Source organism: Crocodylus siamensis, chromosome 9 (genome assembly GCF_052110815.1).
Source record: "Crocodylus siamensis isolate JL-2025a chromosome 9, ASM5211081v1, whole genome shotgun sequence".
NCBI lineage: Eukaryota > Metazoa > Chordata > Crocodylia > Crocodylidae > Crocodylus > Crocodylus siamensis.
The window spans coordinates 58,523,457-58,544,162 of NC_143403.1; the positions used below are offsets into that span (position 1 = coordinate 58,523,457).

The following is a 20,706-nucleotide window of genomic DNA, read 5'->3' on the forward strand; positions in this document are numbered from 1 at the left end:
TGTTTCCCATCTGAATGCCTGCCCTCCACTGACAATCCAATAACATCTTGTGGCAATTCCAGTAATTGCTATTGGCAAATTTATATTAGGGAAGAAAACCTGCATTACATGAAGCTAACCATGAGTCAGTGCCACTTAGTGGTCTCTGAGCTTGAATAGTGAGGGCAGTTCAGCAGCTTGTGTTTTGTAAACATTCAGATAAGATTACCTTAAAGTGGTCCCTTTTGGCCCAGAAGATCACAGAGGTGAGCAGCTACACACAAAGAGGAGAAGCAGCACTAGGTGATCAGCCCAGGCAAAAGTCCATTAACTGCACGTGCAGATCCCTCTCTAGGATGACTTGGGTACAGTGACCTAGTTAAAGCACATAATGCAGTAGTTCCCAGACTATGGGTTGCAACCCTAAATGGGGTCACAACAGAAGTGGATGGGGTCGTGGTGCTATGCTCTCTCCCATGCCAGGTCCTGCCTGCTGACCTGCAGAGATGCAGGGCAAGGGTATTAGGGTAGGCAGCCTGCATCCTCACCTCCCCACCATGGGCTCCACTGTGGCTGTGCCACCTGCGGGAAAGGGGATGGGATGGGGTGGGCAGGGAGCTGGGCTTTGCACTTCAGCTGCAGGCAGCAGCTGGGGCGGGGTGAGGTGGAGTGGGCAGGCCCTGGCCCTGGGGGGAGAGTGGGGGGCACCAGCAGGGCCAACGTCTGTGGGTCAGGAGTGAGGGGCCCTGCTGAGGAAAAGTTTGGGAAGCACTGACATAATGGGTTGGGATGCTTATCTAGGGTACTGGAATGACCAGACAATTAAATCTTTTCTTTCCCATACAGATCATTATGAAGTTGTCTGAAAGTAAAGAATCCCTGGTTTCTGAAGAAGTGAGCAAATTAATGAGGAGTCTGGCCAAGTGCAAACAGGTGAGAGATGTATTTATTTTTAAAGAAAGGCTCAGAATGCAAAGAGAGGTCTCCATCATGAACCAGGATCTTCAAGTGTGAAGTCTTGCAGCTGTGCAGAGGCTGGCTGACTTCAGCAGGGCACTGCAGGGGTCTGTTTGGCAGATGGAATTGTAGGTCAGGACCTTCATTCAAGGGCAATAGCTGAAGCTAGTGATCCTGATGCAGCAGAGTTGCCAAATCAGGGGGCAGGAGGGGCTGCTGAAGCCCATATATTTACTCCCATGACATTTTAATGCTCACACTATTCTCGGTTGCAACAGGATAAGTAGTAGCATACTCCAAAGGGCCTAAGCCATTGTCACAGGTTTACCAACTTTTCATAAGTATACAAGAGTAGTTGCTATATAACCGGAATCCTCCTGTTACAGCCTGCATTGTTTCCTGCCAGTGCTAGAGACGTACCTAGGTTAGTGGCACTTACCTGTACTATCGCAAGCCACCGTAATTTGTAACACCATAAGAAGAACTTGGCAGGAAGAAGAGTCTGATTATAATGAAGAGTGCATGTGCACACACACCCCTCTCCCCAAATCCTTCAACATGTGCTTCTGTTTATCAGAAATACATATTGTTAATCATCACTGGTGGGAAGAGAATACAGAAAGTGTACACAATTACCAGGTGATTTTAAGTGTGATATTTCATTCACTTAAGGGTGAATGTCAGCACTGCCCTTGATCCTTCAGGCCCTGAGTTCAGTAAACTAAGAGGTTTTTACTCCAAGTTTCTCATCTGGCTTTCCATTCCCATTGCAATGGCTGAATTGTCAGCTGTGACCTTGGCAGAATAGTTTGACAAAGCTCAGCAGGTACAGCCTAAACTTTCAAGTAAGCATCTAAATCACCTTTTGAGTCCCTTATGTCTCATTGTTCCTTACATAGAGTATCCCTGTTGCTCTGAACATGAATCCTGCAGTCCTCTTAAGTGTGCCTGTGCTTCCTCTTGCAGGTGCTGTGTCCTGAAGACCTCCAGACAGGTTAGTCTGAACAGTTCCTTATGTTTTTGGAACTCTCTCTTGGCCTCGGTTGTAGAGCAACTCTTAGCTCTGGCACACTGAACAACATGCACCAAATGCCTGAAATAGTCCTCTGGCATTAACAGGAGACTAAGGTTGAACCATCTTAAATTTTCATGTGGGCTGAGCTACCAGTGCACTGTGCAGGTCTCAGAGGAGACGCTAGACTTCTTTGCCCACTCATTCACACCAGTTGGGAAACAAGAAGTATTGCTGAAGTCTTGATCCTATGTTGTTACAGGATAAGTGTGGGCTCAGCTCTGAGTGCACACCCAGCGAAGTCAAGACCAGATTAAAGACCATACAGTCTGCTCCCTGCTCTTCCACATCACTCACTGAGTCACCTGCAAGCCACTTCCCTCCAATGTCTCAGTTCCCTATATACAAGATAAGGGATAATTATACTTGCCTTCTTCCTGGGGGAAGGATTAGCTAATACACAGCTGAGTGATGGAAAGTGCAGTAAATTGCTATGTGTAGATAGACATCCAGAAGTAAAAGTCTCAGCCAGATCAGACCCCTCTGTTACCTCATGCTTCTCCAGTTCTCCAAATTCACTTCAAGTTCCTTTAGTCAAAGAGTTTTATCTTCAAAGCTGCACTGCTGACAATGAGTGGACCTTTGTATAGGCAGGGATAGATTAAAACAAAGAATGCATAACCTCTGGCCTCAAAACTTTTTTTTAGCAGGAGAGAGAGTCTCTAGATCTGCATAGAAAGGTAGGGCGTTTTCATGGAGGAAGAGCAGGTAGATCAGTTGGTTGTAGTTTGCTACCGTGTGCCTATAGATACAGCTTGCCACCTCGGATGTGTGTAACTCAGCATCTCCAGATCAGGTCGCTAACAGCTGACACATTATGCATCTTTCTTCTCCATATATAGTGTGCATGTTCATAGAAGAAAGTCACCTGGGACGACGCCACTGGAGACACCACCTGTGCCTTTTGCTGCAACTTGTAGCTGCCACATTTAATTCAGTGCTGCAGAACCCTACAGCAAGCAATGGAGAATGGGGTTACATCACAGTCAAGGTAAGAGCCATGCTACTTCTGCCTTTAAAGGGGTATAGTCTCCTCTAGCGTTAGGGCACTTGTACAAGTGACAAAATTGGCCTTTTACGTGGTTTAATTGGCCCTTTTAAATCAGTTTAATGGCATTACCATTTATATCTGTGGTGGCATATTACGTTTTAATGTCACACTGTACACATGCAGCGGGGTATTTACTTGAAATTACTTTGTTACGTAGCAAAGTAAAAACTCACACGATGTATTTTAGTTTGCTACATAAATTGCAGCAATACATCAGTTAGGCTCCGGGAGCAGCGAGAGACGCGCGGGTGAAAAATCCCGCTGCGCCCCCACTCCCCCAAAGCCCCCTAGAGACCCCCCCAGCAGCTGCAGAGCCCCCCACCGACCCCCAGCACAGCCGGAGGCAAGTGGGGCCCATGGTGGGAGGGGGTTAACCCCTAGAGAGTGGGAGGCGGTGGCCGAGTGGGAGCCGGGCTGGGTCTCTTGCCTGCTGAGCAACCCTTGCAAAGCCAGCAGGCCAAAGCACTTAAGGGAGCCCACCCCTGCCCCAGCCCTGGTACAATCTGTGGGCAAGGCAAGAGCCCCCAAGGGGACACTTGTCTGCCTGTACACAAATGCCAGGAGCTTGGGGAATAACACAAATAATTATGACATCACAGGGCTAATGGAGACCTGGTGGGACCCTAACCCTAGCCACACACATGATCAGAGGTCAGGAAAACAGACCTTACGACGACAGGCTGAGAGTTATGGGGCTCTTTAGCCTGGAAAAACACAGGCTTAGGGTTGAACGGTTATAAACTACTGCAAGACTGTTTCAGGCTGGACAGAAGGAAGAATTTCTTTACTGTCCGAGCCCCCAAGGTCTGGAACAGCCTGCCAGCGGAGGTAGTTCAAACACCTACATTGAACACCTTCAAGAGTAAATTGGATGCTTATTTTGCTGGAATCCTATCACCCCAGCTCACTTCCCACCGTTCAGGTGGGGGGCTGGACTCAATGATCTTCTGAGGTCCCTTCCAGTCCTAATGTCTATGAAATCTGGAGAAAGTGGTGGGGATGGTTCACAGGGCGCTGGAAGCCCTGGCATGCTCGTGGAAGCTTGGGCTTGGCAGACTTCCAGCACCCTGTGCACCATCCCCACTGCCTTCTTCAGCTGCCAGCACACCCAGCCGCCCTCCTGCTGCCTTCCCCCACTGCCCCAGGGGCAAGCCAGCCTGTTCCTGGGCAGTCCTAGGCAGCAGAGATGGTGCATAGGGTGCTGGAAGTCTGCCAAGCCCGAGCTTCTCTGAGTACACCCAAGCACCGTTGGATCCAGCAGCTGCTGCCTGTGGCAGCACTTGCCTGCTAGCACCCAGCCCAGGGGGCACCACCGCTGGAGGGAAGCACCAGGCCCCCCTTGCAGCTTGGGGCTGCCCAACCCTGTGGCAGGTCACATGGGCAAGCTCCACCAAGGAAAAAGAAAAAAGCAGCAAGGGTCCCAGTTCCCCCGCCCCGCCTCTTCAGCAGAGCCTGCCCATCTCTCCTGCAGCCAGGAGGTGAGCCAGCAGTGGGCCCCGAGCTGTGTGGGGACCCTGGTCCTTTCCTCTGCAGTGGCAGCACCCACCTGCTAGCAGCCTGCCTGGGTGGCCACGAGGAGAGCCGCTGCCATGGAGGGAAGCACCCCCGAAGCTCAGGGGTAGTTTGGCCCCCTGGCTGCCTCCCCCCAGCCGAGCTGTGGCCAACTTCATGAGGGGGAATCAAAAAAAAAAAAAAAAACAAAACAAAGGTCAGACCCCTCGCCACTTTTTTTTCTTATTTTTTTTTCCCCCTTCAGCAGAGCCTGCCTCCATGAGCTGCCCCTGAGCTGCTGTGGGGCACAGTCCTTCCCTCCATGGTGGCAACACTTGCCGGGACTGTCTGGGTGAGCTTCTAGTGGGCAGGTGCTGCCCCAGGGCCCCCAGCAGCTTGGCCCATGGCCACGGAGAGGTGGGCAGACTCCATCAGAAATAAATAAATAAATCAGCAAACCCCTTCCTGGTTTTTTCTTCTGGTGGAGCTTGCCTGCAGCCAGGGGGAGGAGGGTTGAGCTGCAAGCAGGCTGTCACTGTTCTGTGACAGTGACAGAAGTCCTTAAATTGAAATGGTGGGTTTTTAAAAAAAAAAAAAAAAAACCAACACAATTAAAAACCCACCATTTCAATTTAGGGACAACTAAACCCCTGTCATGTGTACAAGTGGCCTTAGAAGATGCTACAATCCCCTCCAACATGAGGGCAACTGGGACACAAATACCAGAGGGGTTAAAGATATTTCTTGCCATTTAGTGTTTTCCTCTAGAAGAACAGAAGAAAATAGTGGGTCAAAGAGGTTGCCCACAGTTCTGAGGAGGTGAATTGCTGGACTGTACAAGGTCTGTCTACAGCAGCAAGCAAGAGTCACGCTATCTTTCTGCTTTCTCAGACGTGCCTGCAGCTTTTCCAGGTGATGTCAAAGGAAGTGGCCCCTCTGGTCTGGAGTGAAGCAGAAAGCAGTGAAACCCTGCAGAGTATTCTGGGAGCTCTGGTGCAAGTCATCATGGGGAAGGTAATTATAGTCCTAGCAGGTATCTGACCCTAGCACCAATGAGAGCAGCCAAGCTGGAGCTGTAAACCCGAGTTCACAAGAAGCCTGTTTGAGTGGAGAAATTGTGTCCACATAAGAGGGAGGGGGCAGGTGAGCCTAATAATTTAAGTTGATTAACAGAAGCAGATCTACATTCTGTAATTCCCACTTCATAAAATGGGAAACACAGGCAGAAAGAGTATAGTCTTCTAACAAGAGTTCCTGCTATGGAAAAGTACCAGCTCCTCATAGCTCCCATTGACATGAGTGGAGTTCATGCAACAACTGTAACACTTAAGTGCAAGTGGGATGCAGCACTGGTGCTTTGCTAGATGATAACTCTAGGCCACATGCATCCATATAGGTAGGGATAGCCCTGTTGGCATGTTTGAGGTGTCTGTGCAAACGTGTCCCCTAAAACACAAGTGGGAATGCAGAAAGGGGGTGGCTAGGAGTTGTGCCAGTAGCAGGTCTCCTGGCTTTCACTGTGTGCTGCAAAAGAGCACTGCCTAAGCACACTAGACTTTAAAAGTACATGTGCCCTAAGCAAGTGGGAAAGTGCAAGAAATAGTGTTCAAATGGCCTCTAAGGACTAAAAGTTTTTTAAAAACCTTGCATTGTTTCCTCTGGTGACTTCAGACAGCCAACAAGGACACCCGCCTGCTGGCTGGCACTGCTCTGAGCATGCTAGTGAACACTGCTCTCCAGCCAGCACTAGGAGCCAGGTCTGTGCTGACTCTCTTCCAGCTGTTCAACCAAGGTACATGCTTGATCGTAACAATCCTGCATAGTGCTAGGCCTCCCAGGGGTGTATTCAGGTAGACAAACCTCATTGCCCCTATGGGGACAGAATGGGGAATCACCTACCCATGGTTACATAACAGGGCCCTACTAGCCTGATTCACAGAGATCTTTCATCCAGCTGAAGACACTATCAAGAACTAGATGTCAGGCTTCCTAATTCAGGCATGGTAGATTACGCTCACCCTGACCTTTTCTGCAGACTGAGTCCCCCCATCTGGAGTAGGATCCATATCAATTGAATTTGGGTAGTTTCAGTCATACAGATCAGTCTGAGCAAGAGGCTGGTTAGCAGAGGCCCCAGCCTGCAGCCAGCTCAGCTTCACATTGGCTGTATAAGAGCAGTGCTTTGTCAAGCCATGCCAGGCATTAGCCTCTCACATTTAGAAGTATTGGAGCAAGCTTGGAAAATAGTCTGAAAGAAACAGCAAACTGGAGACATCTCTGCTCTATTCTAATGTCATGATTCCATCTAGGGCCTGGAGAGCTGAGGTTTGGGGAACTAAAGGTAGACACCTGTGCCCCAAGTCCAGATGGATTGGAGAGGCTGGTGCTTACCAGGGGTCTGCTAACTTGTTGCAAGAATGAAATCCTGAGCAGCAGGCTGGAGAGCCTCCCACACCAGGTAGGAGAGATCTCCAAGTCAGTAGCGTGATCTTCTGGGAACCCACAGGAGTGAGGCAGCTGGGGCTTTGGACTGGAGTTTTAGAAAGTCTTTCATCTCTTACACTGGGAGTCAGTTGAGCAAGTATTAGGGACAGCTCTAGATACTGTGGGCTGTCATCATCACTATTAGTGCAGTCCCTTCTGTTTACCTCATCTGAGCTGCAGCACTCTGCACTTGTAGCATATTTAGCCCAGAGAGTTGAAAAATAAAAGTTCAGACAAAAACCTTAAAACACATGCTAGTCACATGCTTAAAATATAGCTGAGATCTAGAAGACAACCCCCCTTCCCCAGGGACATTGCCGCTGGTGACAGGATGAACTAGTCCTGCTCTCTTGGGACAGGTCAGAAAGTTTCAAAGAACTCTTCTGAAAAGCAGCAAGAAAAATCAGTTAGCCACACAAACAGTTGTAACCATGTTCATACCTGCTGTCACCACTGCTTTGCTGCATGGATTTCCTGTGGAGGAGCCATGGTATTTGCAGCTTACCAAGTGCTTTTGCATAATGCTCTTTTTTGCTCTGCAGGCTTGTCTCTTGCTGGATGTGCTATTTCCAGTTGTGTACGCCCTGAACAAAGAGCAGAAAGATCATCGTTACTACTGTTTCCAAGGTAATAGGGATGTGGCTCCACAAGGAGCATTTCAGAGGCCAGCCACTCTCCCAGTCCTCTGTTGCAGAAACCACAGACCTCCCATAGCTTTTTGGTGTGCTGCTCAGCGAGATACATTTGAAGGAGACTTGGTTCTAGCTCACCTGTATAGTACATTTGAAGGCATAGAGGAAACATGACATTTGTTTCTTTCTGAGATCACTATCAAACCCTGCCTATAGTCCTCTATAAACCACCCATCTTACACATTTATACACTAGTCTTTCCCTTTTTGGAGCGGGGGGGGGGCAGGGAACCTAATGCAGTTGGGGCTCAAGTTAAAAAAAAAACAAACCCAAAAACCCCAAGATATTTAATACATGAGAAATCTTAAGGAAAGCTCTGTTCCAAGAGGCTGGCATTCCCTCAGCACAGAAAGGCTCACTCCAGCTAGAATGAACCTGCCCTGAAGGGTGGTGTGTGAATTTTTGCTGCTTTTCTCTTGTACTAATCCAGTGGCTTTCAACCTGTGGTCCACAGACTCCTAGGGGGTCTGTGAAAGATTACTATGATCAGTCAAAAGCATGTGAATACCCACACTTGCAGTTCCAAGGGGTCCTCACCTGCATTTGAAGTTTCCAGAGGGGTCCACAAATGAAAAGGGTTTAAGCCACTGTACTAATCTGTTTTGTGCCTTTAGTCTTCTCCCTCTGGCTACAACGCATCCAAGAAAACCTAACCATGATCTGGGAAGCGAAGGAGGGCCGCATACTGGCCCAGAACTCTGAACTTCTTCATCAGCTGACCCAGTTGGTCTGGAATAATGCAGAAAGCCTGGTAAGATATACCTTGTCTAAATAGTACATGCAGCTCATGCAGGTCACACACACTTGCAGATACCAAGTCTCCATCCTTTCTCCTGTTACTTGGCCTGATCAATACCGCACCCTCCCAACCCATGTCACTCTCTGTATCTTTGCAGAATACATCAAGTTAAGAGGCACACTAAATTGCCCTTACACTGAAACCCCCCGCTCTTCACCAACACATCTTGCTACAATATTCACATTAAAGGGTGGGTCACCTTAGAATTACTTTATCCTGGTTTGTCCTGACTGACAGAGTCTGTTCTGTTCATTTAAGGCATCAGTCAACCAGCCGCTTCCCAGCTCCAGTAAGCGAAATACTAATACCAACACTCATGCCCAGCAGTGCCTTACTTGGAGAACAGCACCTCTCCATTAGGTGATGAAGTTAAGGAATCATTTTATTAGACACAGACTCAGGCACATTTCACCATGCTGCAGTGGGCACAAGAACGCTTCAAGGCTGCACAGCTTTTGATGTTTACCAAGTAGGACAGAAAATCCATAGCAATGCAGGGAGGACATAGTCCTATATGAAGTTCCTCTGACAATTCTCAGCAATGACATGGGAGAAAAAAAGAATCTCATTTCAGTCTGCATTTCTTTCCTGGTTGTTCAGGTGGAAGGGGTGTCGGAGTTTGTACACAGTTCTTTTCAGCTTCTCCTGGAGATTTATTGTCTGGAGTGCAATCACTTTGAAGACCCAAAGAGACCCCTCTATGAACAATTTCTGCAGAGAATCATCCTGATGCCCTGGCAGGTCAAAGCAAGATATTTCCCCCTCTGCGCAGTTCTACCCTACGTGGGCACAGAGAAGGTAAGAAAACCTGCTAGGGACGTGCTGCCTCCGAGACAAAGGGGTAGGATTAGCTAGTGCAGCACGCCAGAGGTAGGTCTGAAAACAGCATTACACAAGAGAGGGGGAGTTGCCCAGACCAAAGGGCCAGATGAAAGCCACACATAGCACAGCTTGTACTGGCTTGTTGTTCCTCAGTCACTGCTTAAAGACTTGAAGGGCTCATTGGTGCATATCCTCCTCCAAGAGGAGGAAAAGAGCTTGTGCTTGGGTAACAAGTTTCCTTAGTGACCCTGGGAGGGAAAGGGAGACATGGGAATCAATCTGTTTACTAGCATGTGCACCCTTGCAGATGGAATATGGAGAACTTCCTTTGGTTCACATGTTAGGGGCTTGTGCTTTTCTTACTTCCCCTCTGTGATATTGCTGTGTATATCCAGTTGGCTGAAGTCCAGCTGTATCATCACTGCTGCTGAGATCCATCATGAGGTGCTAACCCCTCATTCCTTCCACCACCAGCCTGCTATTCTGGATGCCAAGTTGCACATCAATTCAGAGTTCACACAGTAAGCATACACTTCCTCCAGAGCAAAACCCAGCCCTTGGGTATGCCCAACTGCAGTCAGAGGGGTTGATGCTAGAGGGGTAGGCACACCCATGCTGGCATTAGTCAACCTAGTTTGGGCACCTGGATCAATTTTGTTAGTAACCTGAATATAAACTCAGGGCTGGCTGACATCTATTGTCTTCACTTCTCTTGTAAATGGCTAAGGTAAAGCTAGCCACAGGTGTGCATCTCTGTACTGCGGTCATGCCTCCAATTACGGCAGGCATGCCTGTTTTTTCTTGGCAGCTAGCAAAATCCAAGAGGTGAGCAGACTATTCGCAGTTTGTCTGGTCTCGATTTTTAACCCAGTCCGACTTTGGATGTATTCTCACCCTCTCTGATGTGGTAAAAAATCAGGAGATTCAGGTTAGCTCTCCAACTATCACCCAAACTCCCACCACACTGAGAACGACTAGTTTTTCAGAGAACAGAACAATTGAGCCATTGCAGCCTGTAGCTTGGGGGAAGACAAGTTTGTCTTTTACTACTTGGCAGAGGAATTGAATCCTGCCCTTGTCTGTAAGAGGCACCTGTTACTGTGGAGCCAAGCACTGCCCACTGCTTGTGTTAATCAGGAGTTGTCACCTGTTCTGGGATCACTCTTTCCTTGTTAGTATGCCATTATTTTAATGCAGCATCTACTTTAGCTGCTAGGTTGGTGAATAAAGCTGTGTCTGTTTCTTACATGCATGAGGAGAGTTCCCAAAGCAAATGAGGCTAGTAAATTTGCAATGATTTTTCTAGGTTCTAGATACCTATAAGGATCTTCCCCAGCACCTTCTGAACTGCCTTTCTACTAACCACCTGTGCCCTGCTGCCTCAGAGGTGTACAAGGCTATTTTGCAACAGCAGCACAAGGAGTGGGCCAAGGGAAAGGAACAGGTCACAGAGGAGGACCTGGCTCAGAAGTGGGCACTGCACTGGCTGCCAACACTGTCCAGTGCCTTGAGCTCCCCTGTTTCCATCCTTCAGAGCAATGCTTCCAGTTACCTTCTTGTCTGGACTTTGCGGCTGTTCCCTTCTTCATATCCGTTGCTCGCAGAGGCCTTCAGCAGCGGGGACACTGCTCAGCTCCGGGCCTGGGTCACTCTTCTGAATGTTCGGAAAAACATCACTGGGGTCCTACCATCTGATAGCGAGACTGTGAAAAGATTGTCCTGCTGCTTGCACTCTGGAGAGGAGAACGTTCGCCTGGCAGCGCTGAGCCTCCTGTGCGGCAGCCCCAGGACCAATCAGGCCTTGTCTGAAATGGAAATCCGTCTCCTGAAAGAATTCTTGCCGCTGAACTTGAACTGTGACTCGTCCTCTTTCCGGCAGCTGTTTCAGGCCTCAGTTAAAAAGGCTCTGGTCAGGCTGAGAGACAGCTGTCTCTCCCAGCTGCGTGGCAAGATGCACAAAGCAGCTAAGAAATCAGCAGAGGCGGATCCAGAAAGGCCACTTGCCCAAGCAGTGGGTGAGGAGGCTGCAAGCCAGCCACTTTCAGCACTTTGCTTCATACTTTATGAATCTTGCTCCTGTTCCCATTTATTATTCATCTCCTCCCACCTCGGGGTCTGCCACAACTAGTTTCCCTGCCTCCCCACACAAGCCACCATCTAACACCCTCCTCAGTGAGGCGTCTGGGCTGGAACCTACATATACTGAGGGGACCTACTTTCAGCGAAAGCTGGAATCAGCCCCCTGCCCCCAATGCCACAGCCATCCTGCTGTTGCAGATCTCTTCAGAGCACCTTCATTCTTGGAGGTTCCAGTGCCCCCACCCTTCCTCCCTCCTTGAAGCTGCTCCCAAGTAACCCAGAGTTATCTTTCCACTTGCAGATTTTGTGGAATGGCTGCTGCAGCTCAGCGTTTCCTTTTTGACCCCAGGGTCAAATTACCAGAGGAAGAAAACTGCCCTGCTCCTCCTGGCAGCTGTGCTGGAGACCTGCACCGATACCTGGAGCCCTGAGAAAAAGAAGGGGCAGCCTCCTCGTGAGTAATAGTGCATTGTCTGCTGCAGCCCCATTTGGCCCAGAGGGGCCTGCCCTGGGACTTCAAGAACCAATGATCAGCATTTGCCCAAATTAAAATGCCACTACATAGTGACCTCACCATATGCAGTATTCTGTGCGAATCATATTAGGGTCGTTCCAGAGAAGTGTTGCCCAGAGATAATGCAGACCTTCAGCTGTTTTTATTAACTGAACTTCTGTCTACTTATTTTGGCCTTCCAAAATTAGAGTGCTATCAATGAACCACTGGGTGCGGGGAGGACCCAGGAGGTTCTCTCCATAACAAGAATGATTGGTGAAGCCTAAAGTCTTCAGCCACCCAAAAGCTCAGCTGATAGAAACTAGTTTGCAGCTAGACCCAGGCCGAGTTAACTGTGTAGGGGAAGTAGAAATGAATGTTGTCTCTGAGCACCAACGATGCGCTGTGCAGTTGCTGGAAACTAAACCTGAATTGGAAACTTCGTTGCCTCACTCCCTGACAAAGGAGCACCTTTTAGTTAGATAGCATCTCTGTAGTGGCTCATTTTACCTCACCTGCATATTAGTTCTTAGGGTCAAGCTTGTCCAGTATCCTGTGGTTACCAGTGGGCAGCCAGATGCCAAGTGCTATCAATTCCCACTGGAGCCAGAGCTTACTACTTCACAAACATGTACTGAACCCTTTATGCAGCTTTTAAAGAGTGCAAGTGAATATGCCTGGTCAGGTGAGGCATGACCAGGTTTACCTTCAAGAACAAGGCCCAGAGTTAGGGCTAGATAGTCGCATTAAAGCCAAACCTCTGAGCATGGCAAATCTCACACTTCAAGGGACTTGCCTTGAGGAATTATTACCATTTCCTAGCCAGCTGAAGGCCTTTGACCTTTAGCTTCTTGTAGCACCATTTCCAGCCATGAGGAACTGTGGCTTTTTTCCAAGGAAGAGTATGATTGTTTGATTCTGATTTTTGTGCCCCTTATTTCTTGCTTTGCTCTGATGTTAGTCAAAAAGGCTTTTAGCCAAGCTGAATACTGTACCAGCTTTGCCTCTCACTTAAGCAGGGCCTGGGCCAGTCACCTTGGATTGGAGATTTGCTTCTTAGCAGAAGTTTAAAGGAGCATGTTTGGGTCTTAACAGTCCACATTGGGAATATTCCCAACAACCTCTCACTGGGAATATTCTTCGCACACCTTGCCACCCTACACTAGAGTCGTCAAAATTTCCTAGAAGGATTGTGTATTTGGCTGTGTTGTTGCCCAGCTGAATTCTACCTGAGATCAGACTTTGGGCTGTGAGGACCCCCTCTTTCCCAGAGACTGACAGAACAAGCCAGAGGCTTTTCCTGAAACATGGGACTAGCTTCCTTTGTTCCTTGCCCCCATCATGTAGAGCACTGGAGCCCAGAGAAAGCTTCGTGTATGCACCTTTACATCTTGTTGTTCTGTCTGTACAGAAAACATGACCCTGCTGCTGAACTGGTCCAGGCAGAGGGGATGCTGGGACTTTTTCTCCCAGAGGAACTTGTTGGCATTGCTGAGCTGTTTGCAGGACAGCACAAATGAGGTAAGCAGCCTCCTGTCCCCAGCATTTCCACATTCCTCAAGTGAGGGCAGGTAGAAATAGGTACTCAAAAGCAGCTTGACTAAAAGGAGAGATTTGGGTTCAGAATGGCTTGGGTACTGTCTCTGCTGAACTCCTCAGGAAGCAGGGCCTGGACTAGCTGCCTGCTGTTCTTGCTTCTGTGGCAGTGCCCCAGCTGCTATTGGTAGCCTGTGTTTAAACAATCCTGTTCCCTGCCACAGTGCTGGAGGAGAGTAGCCTTCAAGACCAATTCCTTCTACATTCCTACTTAGCATCTCATGCACAAAGTCAGCTAGAGCCACCCTGTCCCACAGCATCCCCAAGGATGAAGAGCAGGTGCATCCACTCAGGTGATCCTGTTCGAGGGCTCAATGCAGTCCAGAAGTTGCCTGACTTGCTGTTCACTTCATACCTCACTAATCTACATGGGGCTTCCTTCCCCACCACATCACTGCAGGGCAACAAGACAACAATGGAGTGCATACGTACTTCCAGGAATAAATGGGGCTTAAGTGGGCAGTGAAGATCTTCCTCCTCATCTACATCCCATCTCTCTTCTCTTGGCAGATAAGAGAATTGGCATCGGACCTGCTCATCCGCTACTTTCCTCCAGTTTTCCCAGAATCTATTGCTGTGGCTCTGTTTGAGTGTGCCCAAGAAGGCTTGAGCAGCCCCAGGGTACAGGAGGCAGAAGCAGGAGCAGTGTTGATGAAAACCATTCTCCAGAAGTATGGACTAACAAAACTCTCATTTAACCCAGCAGAAACTTAGCTTGGGATTGGGGAGGGTAGAGCAGAGGAGTTAAAGAGCTAGCCATGTGTTTGCCTATCCAGTTTCCCCATGACTGGCTTAGCTGTTCTTTGATTCCCACAAGTCTGAAGTCAGCAGTGAACTCCAAGTGCCTTCCCTGTTCTCAGGATTTGACAGGACATAACCAGCCCAACTTGTGCTTAATTCTGTGCTTGTTGCTACACTCACAGAAGATAGATGCTCATGCTAAATGTAGTCTGTGAAGCATCATTCTTGCCCACTATTGCCCAAAGCAAAACAAGTGCTCAAGTTCACTCTCAGCACCTCAACATGCCCTGGGTTCCCTAATCAAACCCATTGTTCTTGTTTCTTTTTTGAATGACAGGGGCATTTGCCTTAGACTCAAGAATTTAAGCATTAAAGCTGATATCCTAGGGAGAGAAAGAAAAGCAGGAGATAGCACTACCCAAGAGCATCCTTTTGGTTCCTGAAAATACCTCTATGGAGAACAGATACCCATATTTTAAGAGGCAGTATTTATAGTGCAGGTTAGGTGGTGCCAGGTAACAGTGGCCTTTGGTCTGAAGTAGCTGCATAAAGATTGAAGTTAATGGTGCTATATGTAGCAACAAGCTGCAAGGCCTGTGACTTTGGGATGGAGGACTAGTCAGTGGGCTGTGAGGCCAGGGATTCCCTTTGGGACTGGTCTGTAATGAGAGCATCACCTGCCTCTCTCTCTCTCCAGGTCAGACAGCGTCATCCTGAAGAGTTTATTCCCAGAGGCAAAAATAGCATCAACCCTGCAGTGCCAAGGCCTGTGCTTCACTCAACATCTCCTCCTCCTGCTGCAAGCTCACTACACCCTGGCTTGTCAAGACCTGTTGCAGGCAGCAAGCACTAAACCAATGCATGGTGCGTCCCAAGACTTCAAAGAGGAGAGAAACACAGCTCCCACACCCCTCCCATCCCCAGTGAGCCTTTCAGCCATATGTTGTTTGTATTGTCAGTAGTTCAAAAAAATCATGCAGCCAGAAACAGGGCTGAGCACTGGACAGACGTTCCCTCCCCCAGCACGGGCCCCCTAAACTTGGGGGACATGGGCCCAGTGGGAAATGAGTCACTGCAGATGGGTTCAAGCAGCAAGGTCATGAGCTGACCAGAAGTTGGGTTGTAAGGGTAGAAGTGGAATCATAAAAAAACCAAAACCCCCCCCCCAAAAAAAACAAAAACAAAAACAAAAAAAAAAAAAACAATCCCTGCCCTAGCTCTAATCTGAAATAGGACACCCACATAGTCAGTGGTCTTTGGCACATCACATCACCTTTTTGTATCAGCTGCAGTTTGGGGCAGCCCTGCTTACACCACACACTGAACACAAAGCCCAAGTATTTGAGACTAAGCATAGTACAGATCCATAGATTGAAACAGAAAGGTCTAGTTTGTCATGGAAGGGAAAGCAGGGGTGCTCAACAGAAAGCGCAAGTCATCTCAGCGCATTTGCCAAGCTCTAGCATTCACCAAAAAAACTTAGCCAAGAAATTAAGTGATAACTAATATTTTCCATGCCAGAAATTCCCCAGAAACAGTAGTTTCTCCACATTTTTTCATCCCAGTCACAGGTTATAAACCTCTAATATTCTTAGATTTAACATTTCTGGAACAGGAACCTTGACTGTCTACCTTTATATGAAATACCTGAGGTACAGTAAATAGTATACATGTATCATCCAAGGACCCTGTTTCCCCACTACAGGCTGCAACTAGCTTCCACTGTTGTCACTAGCCTGCCTTATTAACAGTATCCTATAGGTGAGAACACCCCAGGTAGCTCAACACTGTGGTAACTAGGCATTGTTACTGTAGGACCAATCGCAGCCCTGAGGAGGTGTCTGCTCGAGGTACCAGAGGTGGCCATCTCCATGTTGGAGGGACAGCGCAGGCAGAGCTGGCAGGAGCTCCTTGGCAGTTTGGTGATGACGCTGAGAGACATCGGTGCCTTCCTCATTGGGGTGCTACAAGGCAGGCAGGGGCCCAGCGCCAGCCAGCAAGGTGAGGTGACTCAAGGAGGAAGCCTTTAGCAGACAACAGTCTACATCTCCAAACATTGCAGGAGCATTGTGTCATACAGATGCCTCCATCCCACATGCCAAGGACTCTTAAAAACTGGATTATAAAGTTGTGGCTGCTCATAGATTCTCCCCTAATCCCAGCTGCCTTCACAACCCACCTGGCTCTTTGCAATAAGCAGCTGACTAGAGGCTTGTAAAAACTGGCTGCTTGCTCTGGTTTCCAGCTGACTGTCAGCAGTAGAGACTCCTGCTTCCCAGGAGTCAACCAGAATGGCCCAAGGAATCGGGAAGGGGAGGCTTGCCTAAGACTGGAACAAGGCACTCTCCAGTTAGTTGAGCAGACTGGGGACAAAGCACCATCTCCAGGGATGCAAGGGATACAGCAATCCAGTGACAAGAAAGCACACATGCATGCAGCTGGGAATCAAGGTGAAGAAGCATGAGGAGAACAAAAATGTCAGGGAAAGGGATAGAGAGAGCCCCTTTTAAGGAGAGAAGAAGATGTTGATATTTGTCTTTAAACACAGCATTGATTGCATTTACTGGGCAGGAGAGCGTAGGTGGGAAGACAGCGGCCATGGTCTGGATGGGAATATGGGTCTGAACCATAGATGTTTGCACTGTGAGTTGAGGTGTTCAGTACACATACAGATCAGAACATCACTGGCTTCATTCTGCTCCCAGCGGTTTCAGCGAGACCTCTTCCCCCCCCCCCCAATAACTATGCATTTCTTAAAGCCACTTCTCAACTCCCTTCACTTGGATTTCATACCCCTGACAGACACTGCTGTCTCCCCACATATCCCAACCCTGGCTAAAATACCTCTGCCTTCTTTTGCAGCTGCTGCTCCCTCATTTGCAGACATGGGAAATGCTATTGGCTCCCTTATCATGATGGGGAAAGGCCAGGAGCAGGAGGGAGAAGAGGACTCAGTTCTGCTGTCAGAGGAGCACAGCCTTATCCTGACATGCTGTTGGGTCTCAGTGAAGGTGAGAAGGTCCTGTAAGTGATCTGAAGCAAGCAGAGAGCAGGAGAACAAACAAGCATCTTCAAAGACCTTTTTCTAGAGGGAACATCTTTGGGAACCTGGGACAGTAAGCAGAGCATGAACTCCTCCCCAGTACATGTGTTTTCCTTTTGTTTGACCTAGCTGTAAGATTAATTGTGCAAACTGAGCCATCAGCCTCACAGGACAGCCAAGGCAGCATGCTTTCAAGAGAGGATACCCACTGTAGCTTCCCCTACTCCCAGTGCCAAAGCTCCTCATCCTGGGGGGCAAGGTCAACAAAAAGCCCCCTTGTGGCTGCCTGCAAGCAGGCTACAGCTGCATCTGCCTTCAAGTTATAGCTAGACAAAAAGCATCAAGTTTTCTATCAGGGTTAAGTGCAAGTCCAAACAAACACACAACTGATTTAGCCACATCTCACTCACCTAATGCCTCCAACAGCTCTCCAGAAGACACTGCCTGCCTGCTGTCTCCTTTTAAACCCTCTGGGCTGGTTTCCTATGAAGCTAATCGGGTCCAGCCATTTTAGGTGCCTCCCTATTAGCCCTCACCTTGCAGCATCAAAGCCCAAGGCTTGTTGATTTTTCTTGCAACCCCCAGATGGGGAACATGACCTTTCCCAGACAGACACTCAGGACTGTTGTCTTTAAAAGAAGACAATTATTACAAGCAATTCATGCTGGTGCCTGATCCAGTACAGCCCCATAGAGCCTTTGTAGCAGTGTACTGTTCAGTATATGTATCTGTACCACAGCAGGTTTGCATCTAATGCTCAAAAGCCTGTGTGTAACTACTTAACTGCATCATAAACTCATAATGGCTGTGCTCAGAGGAGGTTATGGAGCTCTCCAAGTTGGACTGTCACAAGACACTGGCAGAACAACAGCTTTCACCTGCACAAATGCTGACCCTCCCCACAGGGAAAGGTTTGCTAACTGATCATTTCCCTGTGTGGGTCAGCACATTCCCACGCTAGCTATGGTGCTTCCCGTTGCTTGAGCTACTCGCTGAATGACATGGGGCCAAGGCTGAGCATGAGCATTTCTCTGACTGGCAAGTTTGGAAAAGCAGGAGAGAGTTTTGCAGCCTTTTGAGCAGCGTGCTTCTGCCAGCAAAGAGCTGTATCCTACCCACCCTCTGGCTTCTTCTTTAGGGCCCTCATGACAATTCATGTCTTTTGGCACCAGCCCTTAATTGTTCTTTTTTGCTCATCTGTGCATGCCAGGTGGCTTTGCTCTATCCATTTCCCCCTCTCTTTTTCTTTTGTGCATGGTTTAAACCAGCTCTTCAGGGCATGGAATAGGTTTCCTCATTCTTGCCTGCAAAAGGGCTATTCTCATCTGTTTCTCTTTAGAGTTAATGAATAACTTGACAGACTTGCGTTGGCAGTCCAGTGCCCCTCAGATCTTGCCCTGTCCCTGTGCGACTGATAGAGACATGTTGCTTTCTGTCTGTGTGGAAGCTATTTGGTTCCTAGATATTCACACATCAGTTTGTAATGCAGGTCCTGATCTTGCTGCTGCTGAAATGCTCCTTCATTTCTGCCCGTCATCATTCCCTTTTCCGACTTAATGAACTTGGCAGTGCAACAAGGCTCTTGGAGCAAATTGAACGTACCAAGTACATCACCAGCACCAAAGAGGAAGGATCATACCCCTCAGGCTGAGTTGCTCTTTCACTCTCGACATGTGTTGCTTTCACTCTCAGGAAATCGGGCTACTTTTGGGAGGCCTTGCTGAGAAGTTTCTGCCTCTGGCACCAACTGCTGGGCCTGAGCTGCTCCTGACACTTCCCATCCTGAAGATGACAGCTAACCTGTTTCAGGAAATCCTGCTGAAGTGCCGGCACTGGGTAAGAACAGCTTCCTCCCCGGAGGGCTAAGGATAGACTAGGTTAGAGAATAATGGCAAATTAGGATTGAAGGGACCTCAGGAGGTCACGTCTAGTCCAAACCCCTGCTCAAAGCAGGACCATCCCCAGCTACATCGTTCCAGCCAGGGCTTTGTTCAGCCGGGCCTTAGAAACCTCCACAGATGGAGACTCGGCCACCTCCCCCGGTGACCCGTTCCACTGCTTCACACCCCCCTTGTGAGAATGTTTCTCGCAATATCCAGCCTAAACTTCCATCGCTGCAACTTGAGACCGTTGCTCCTTGTTCTGTCGTCTGCCACCACTGAGAACAGTGCAGCTCCGTCCACTTTGGAACCGCCCTTCAGGTAGCTGAAGGCTGCTATTAAGTCCCCTCTCAGTCTTCTCTTTTGCAGACTAAATAAGCCCAGTTTCCTCAGCCTCTCTTCACAAGTCATGTCCCCCAGCCTGCTCACCATTTGTGTTGCCCTCCGCTGGGCTGTCTCCAATTTGTCCACATCCTTTCTGTAGCAGGGGGCCCACAACTGGACGCAGTACTTCAGATGTGGCCTCACCAGCGCCAAGTAGAAGGGAAGAATCGCTTCCCTCGATCTGCTGGCAATGCTCCTACCCATGAACGGAGAGTGCCCCCGGCAGCTGGGGGGGCACAGCTGTGCTGGCGGCAGCAGGAGCCCTGCAGCAGTAAGCAGGGGAACTCCTACAGACACCGCCAGCACTGGCGGTGGGTGGGGTTGGGGGGAGATGGTGAGTGCCGACCAGGGTTTGGTGACCACCCCCAGGCGCCGCCAGCAGCGGTGACCAGCAGCAATTGCAGACCACCCACAGATGCTGCCAGCAGTGTCAGAGGTCGGGTGGCAAGCAGCAACCACCCAGAGGTGCCACCAATAGTGTCAGCGGCGACTTTTTGCAGGGGGTGCACCCCCTACGCATTGCCCCTGCTCCTACTAATGTAGCCCAGTATGCCGTTAGCCTTCTTAGAAACAAGGACGCACTGTTGACTCATATCCAGCTTATTGTCTACTGCAACTCCTAGGTCCTTTTCTGCAAAGCTGCTGTTTAGCCAGTCAGTCCCAAGCCTGTAGCAGTGCATGGAATTTTTCCATCTAAGTGCAGGTCATGAACACATACCCCATAAATGAAAGCCTTCAATAGCAAGCTACTCTGGAAGGGTTTTTACTACCTTGTCCCTACCAACCCTTGACCAAGGCAAACGGGTGATGTCTCCCTTTGAGCAATAATTAAAACTGTGTACACTTCTGTCTTTTACCGCCCCACCTTCCTTTTGTCCAAGCAGCCAACCTGAATCTCTTTAATGGATATAGTTGATTACTTCAGCTAAGAGACAGCTATCAGGACTTCGTCAGTCATCCTCTGAGACATATTGCATTAAACCACTTCAGATGCACATAGTGTAGTTAGTCTCTACCTGACGACTCTCAGAAATTCTTTGAAAGGTCTGGTGTCCCTGAGATTAGGGGGTTACTGATGATTCCTCATTTGAGATAGCTGAATGGTTTAGTTGGCTTACCTGATCCCACGTGTTGGGAATTAGC

At 48.8% G+C, this 20,706-nt stretch overlaps 1 protein-coding gene across 6 annotated transcripts in view; it reads left to right on the forward strand.

Annotated features, from left to right (window-relative positions):
* THADA (THADA armadillo repeat containing) overlaps positions 1-20,706 on the forward strand; it is a 35,095-nt gene that overhangs the window by 2,127 nt on the left and 12,262 nt on the right. For 3 of the 6 annotated variants that reach the window (XM_090062772.1, XM_090062775.1, XM_090062777.1), the window contains exons 3-19: positions 826-912; positions 1,903-1,930; positions 2,851-2,999; positions 5,442-5,564; positions 6,222-6,342; positions 6,860-7,008; positions 7,577-7,661; positions 8,341-8,477; positions 9,126-9,323; positions 10,654-11,362; positions 11,728-11,880; positions 13,331-13,440; positions 14,026-14,186; positions 14,954-15,120; positions 16,072-16,257; positions 17,119-17,267; positions 18,992-19,135. In XM_090062772.1, the coding sequence (XP_089918898.1) occupies positions 826-912; positions 1,903-1,930; positions 2,851-2,999; positions 5,442-5,564; positions 6,222-6,342; positions 6,860-7,008; positions 7,577-7,661; positions 8,341-8,477; positions 9,126-9,323; positions 10,654-11,362; positions 11,728-11,880; positions 13,331-13,440; positions 14,026-14,186; positions 14,954-15,120; positions 16,072-16,257; positions 17,119-17,267; positions 18,992-19,135 (2,856 nt within the window). Of the gene's footprint in view, positions 1-825; positions 913-1,902; positions 1,931-2,850; positions 3,000-5,441; positions 5,565-6,221; positions 6,343-6,859; positions 7,009-7,576; positions 7,662-8,340; positions 8,478-9,125; positions 9,324-10,653; positions 11,363-11,727; positions 11,881-13,330; positions 13,441-14,025; positions 14,187-14,953; positions 15,121-16,071; positions 16,258-17,118; positions 17,268-18,991; positions 19,136-20,706 lie in introns of those variants that run through there. The other 3 variants (XM_090062773.1, XM_090062774.1, XM_090062776.1) reach the window with 3 other exon arrangements.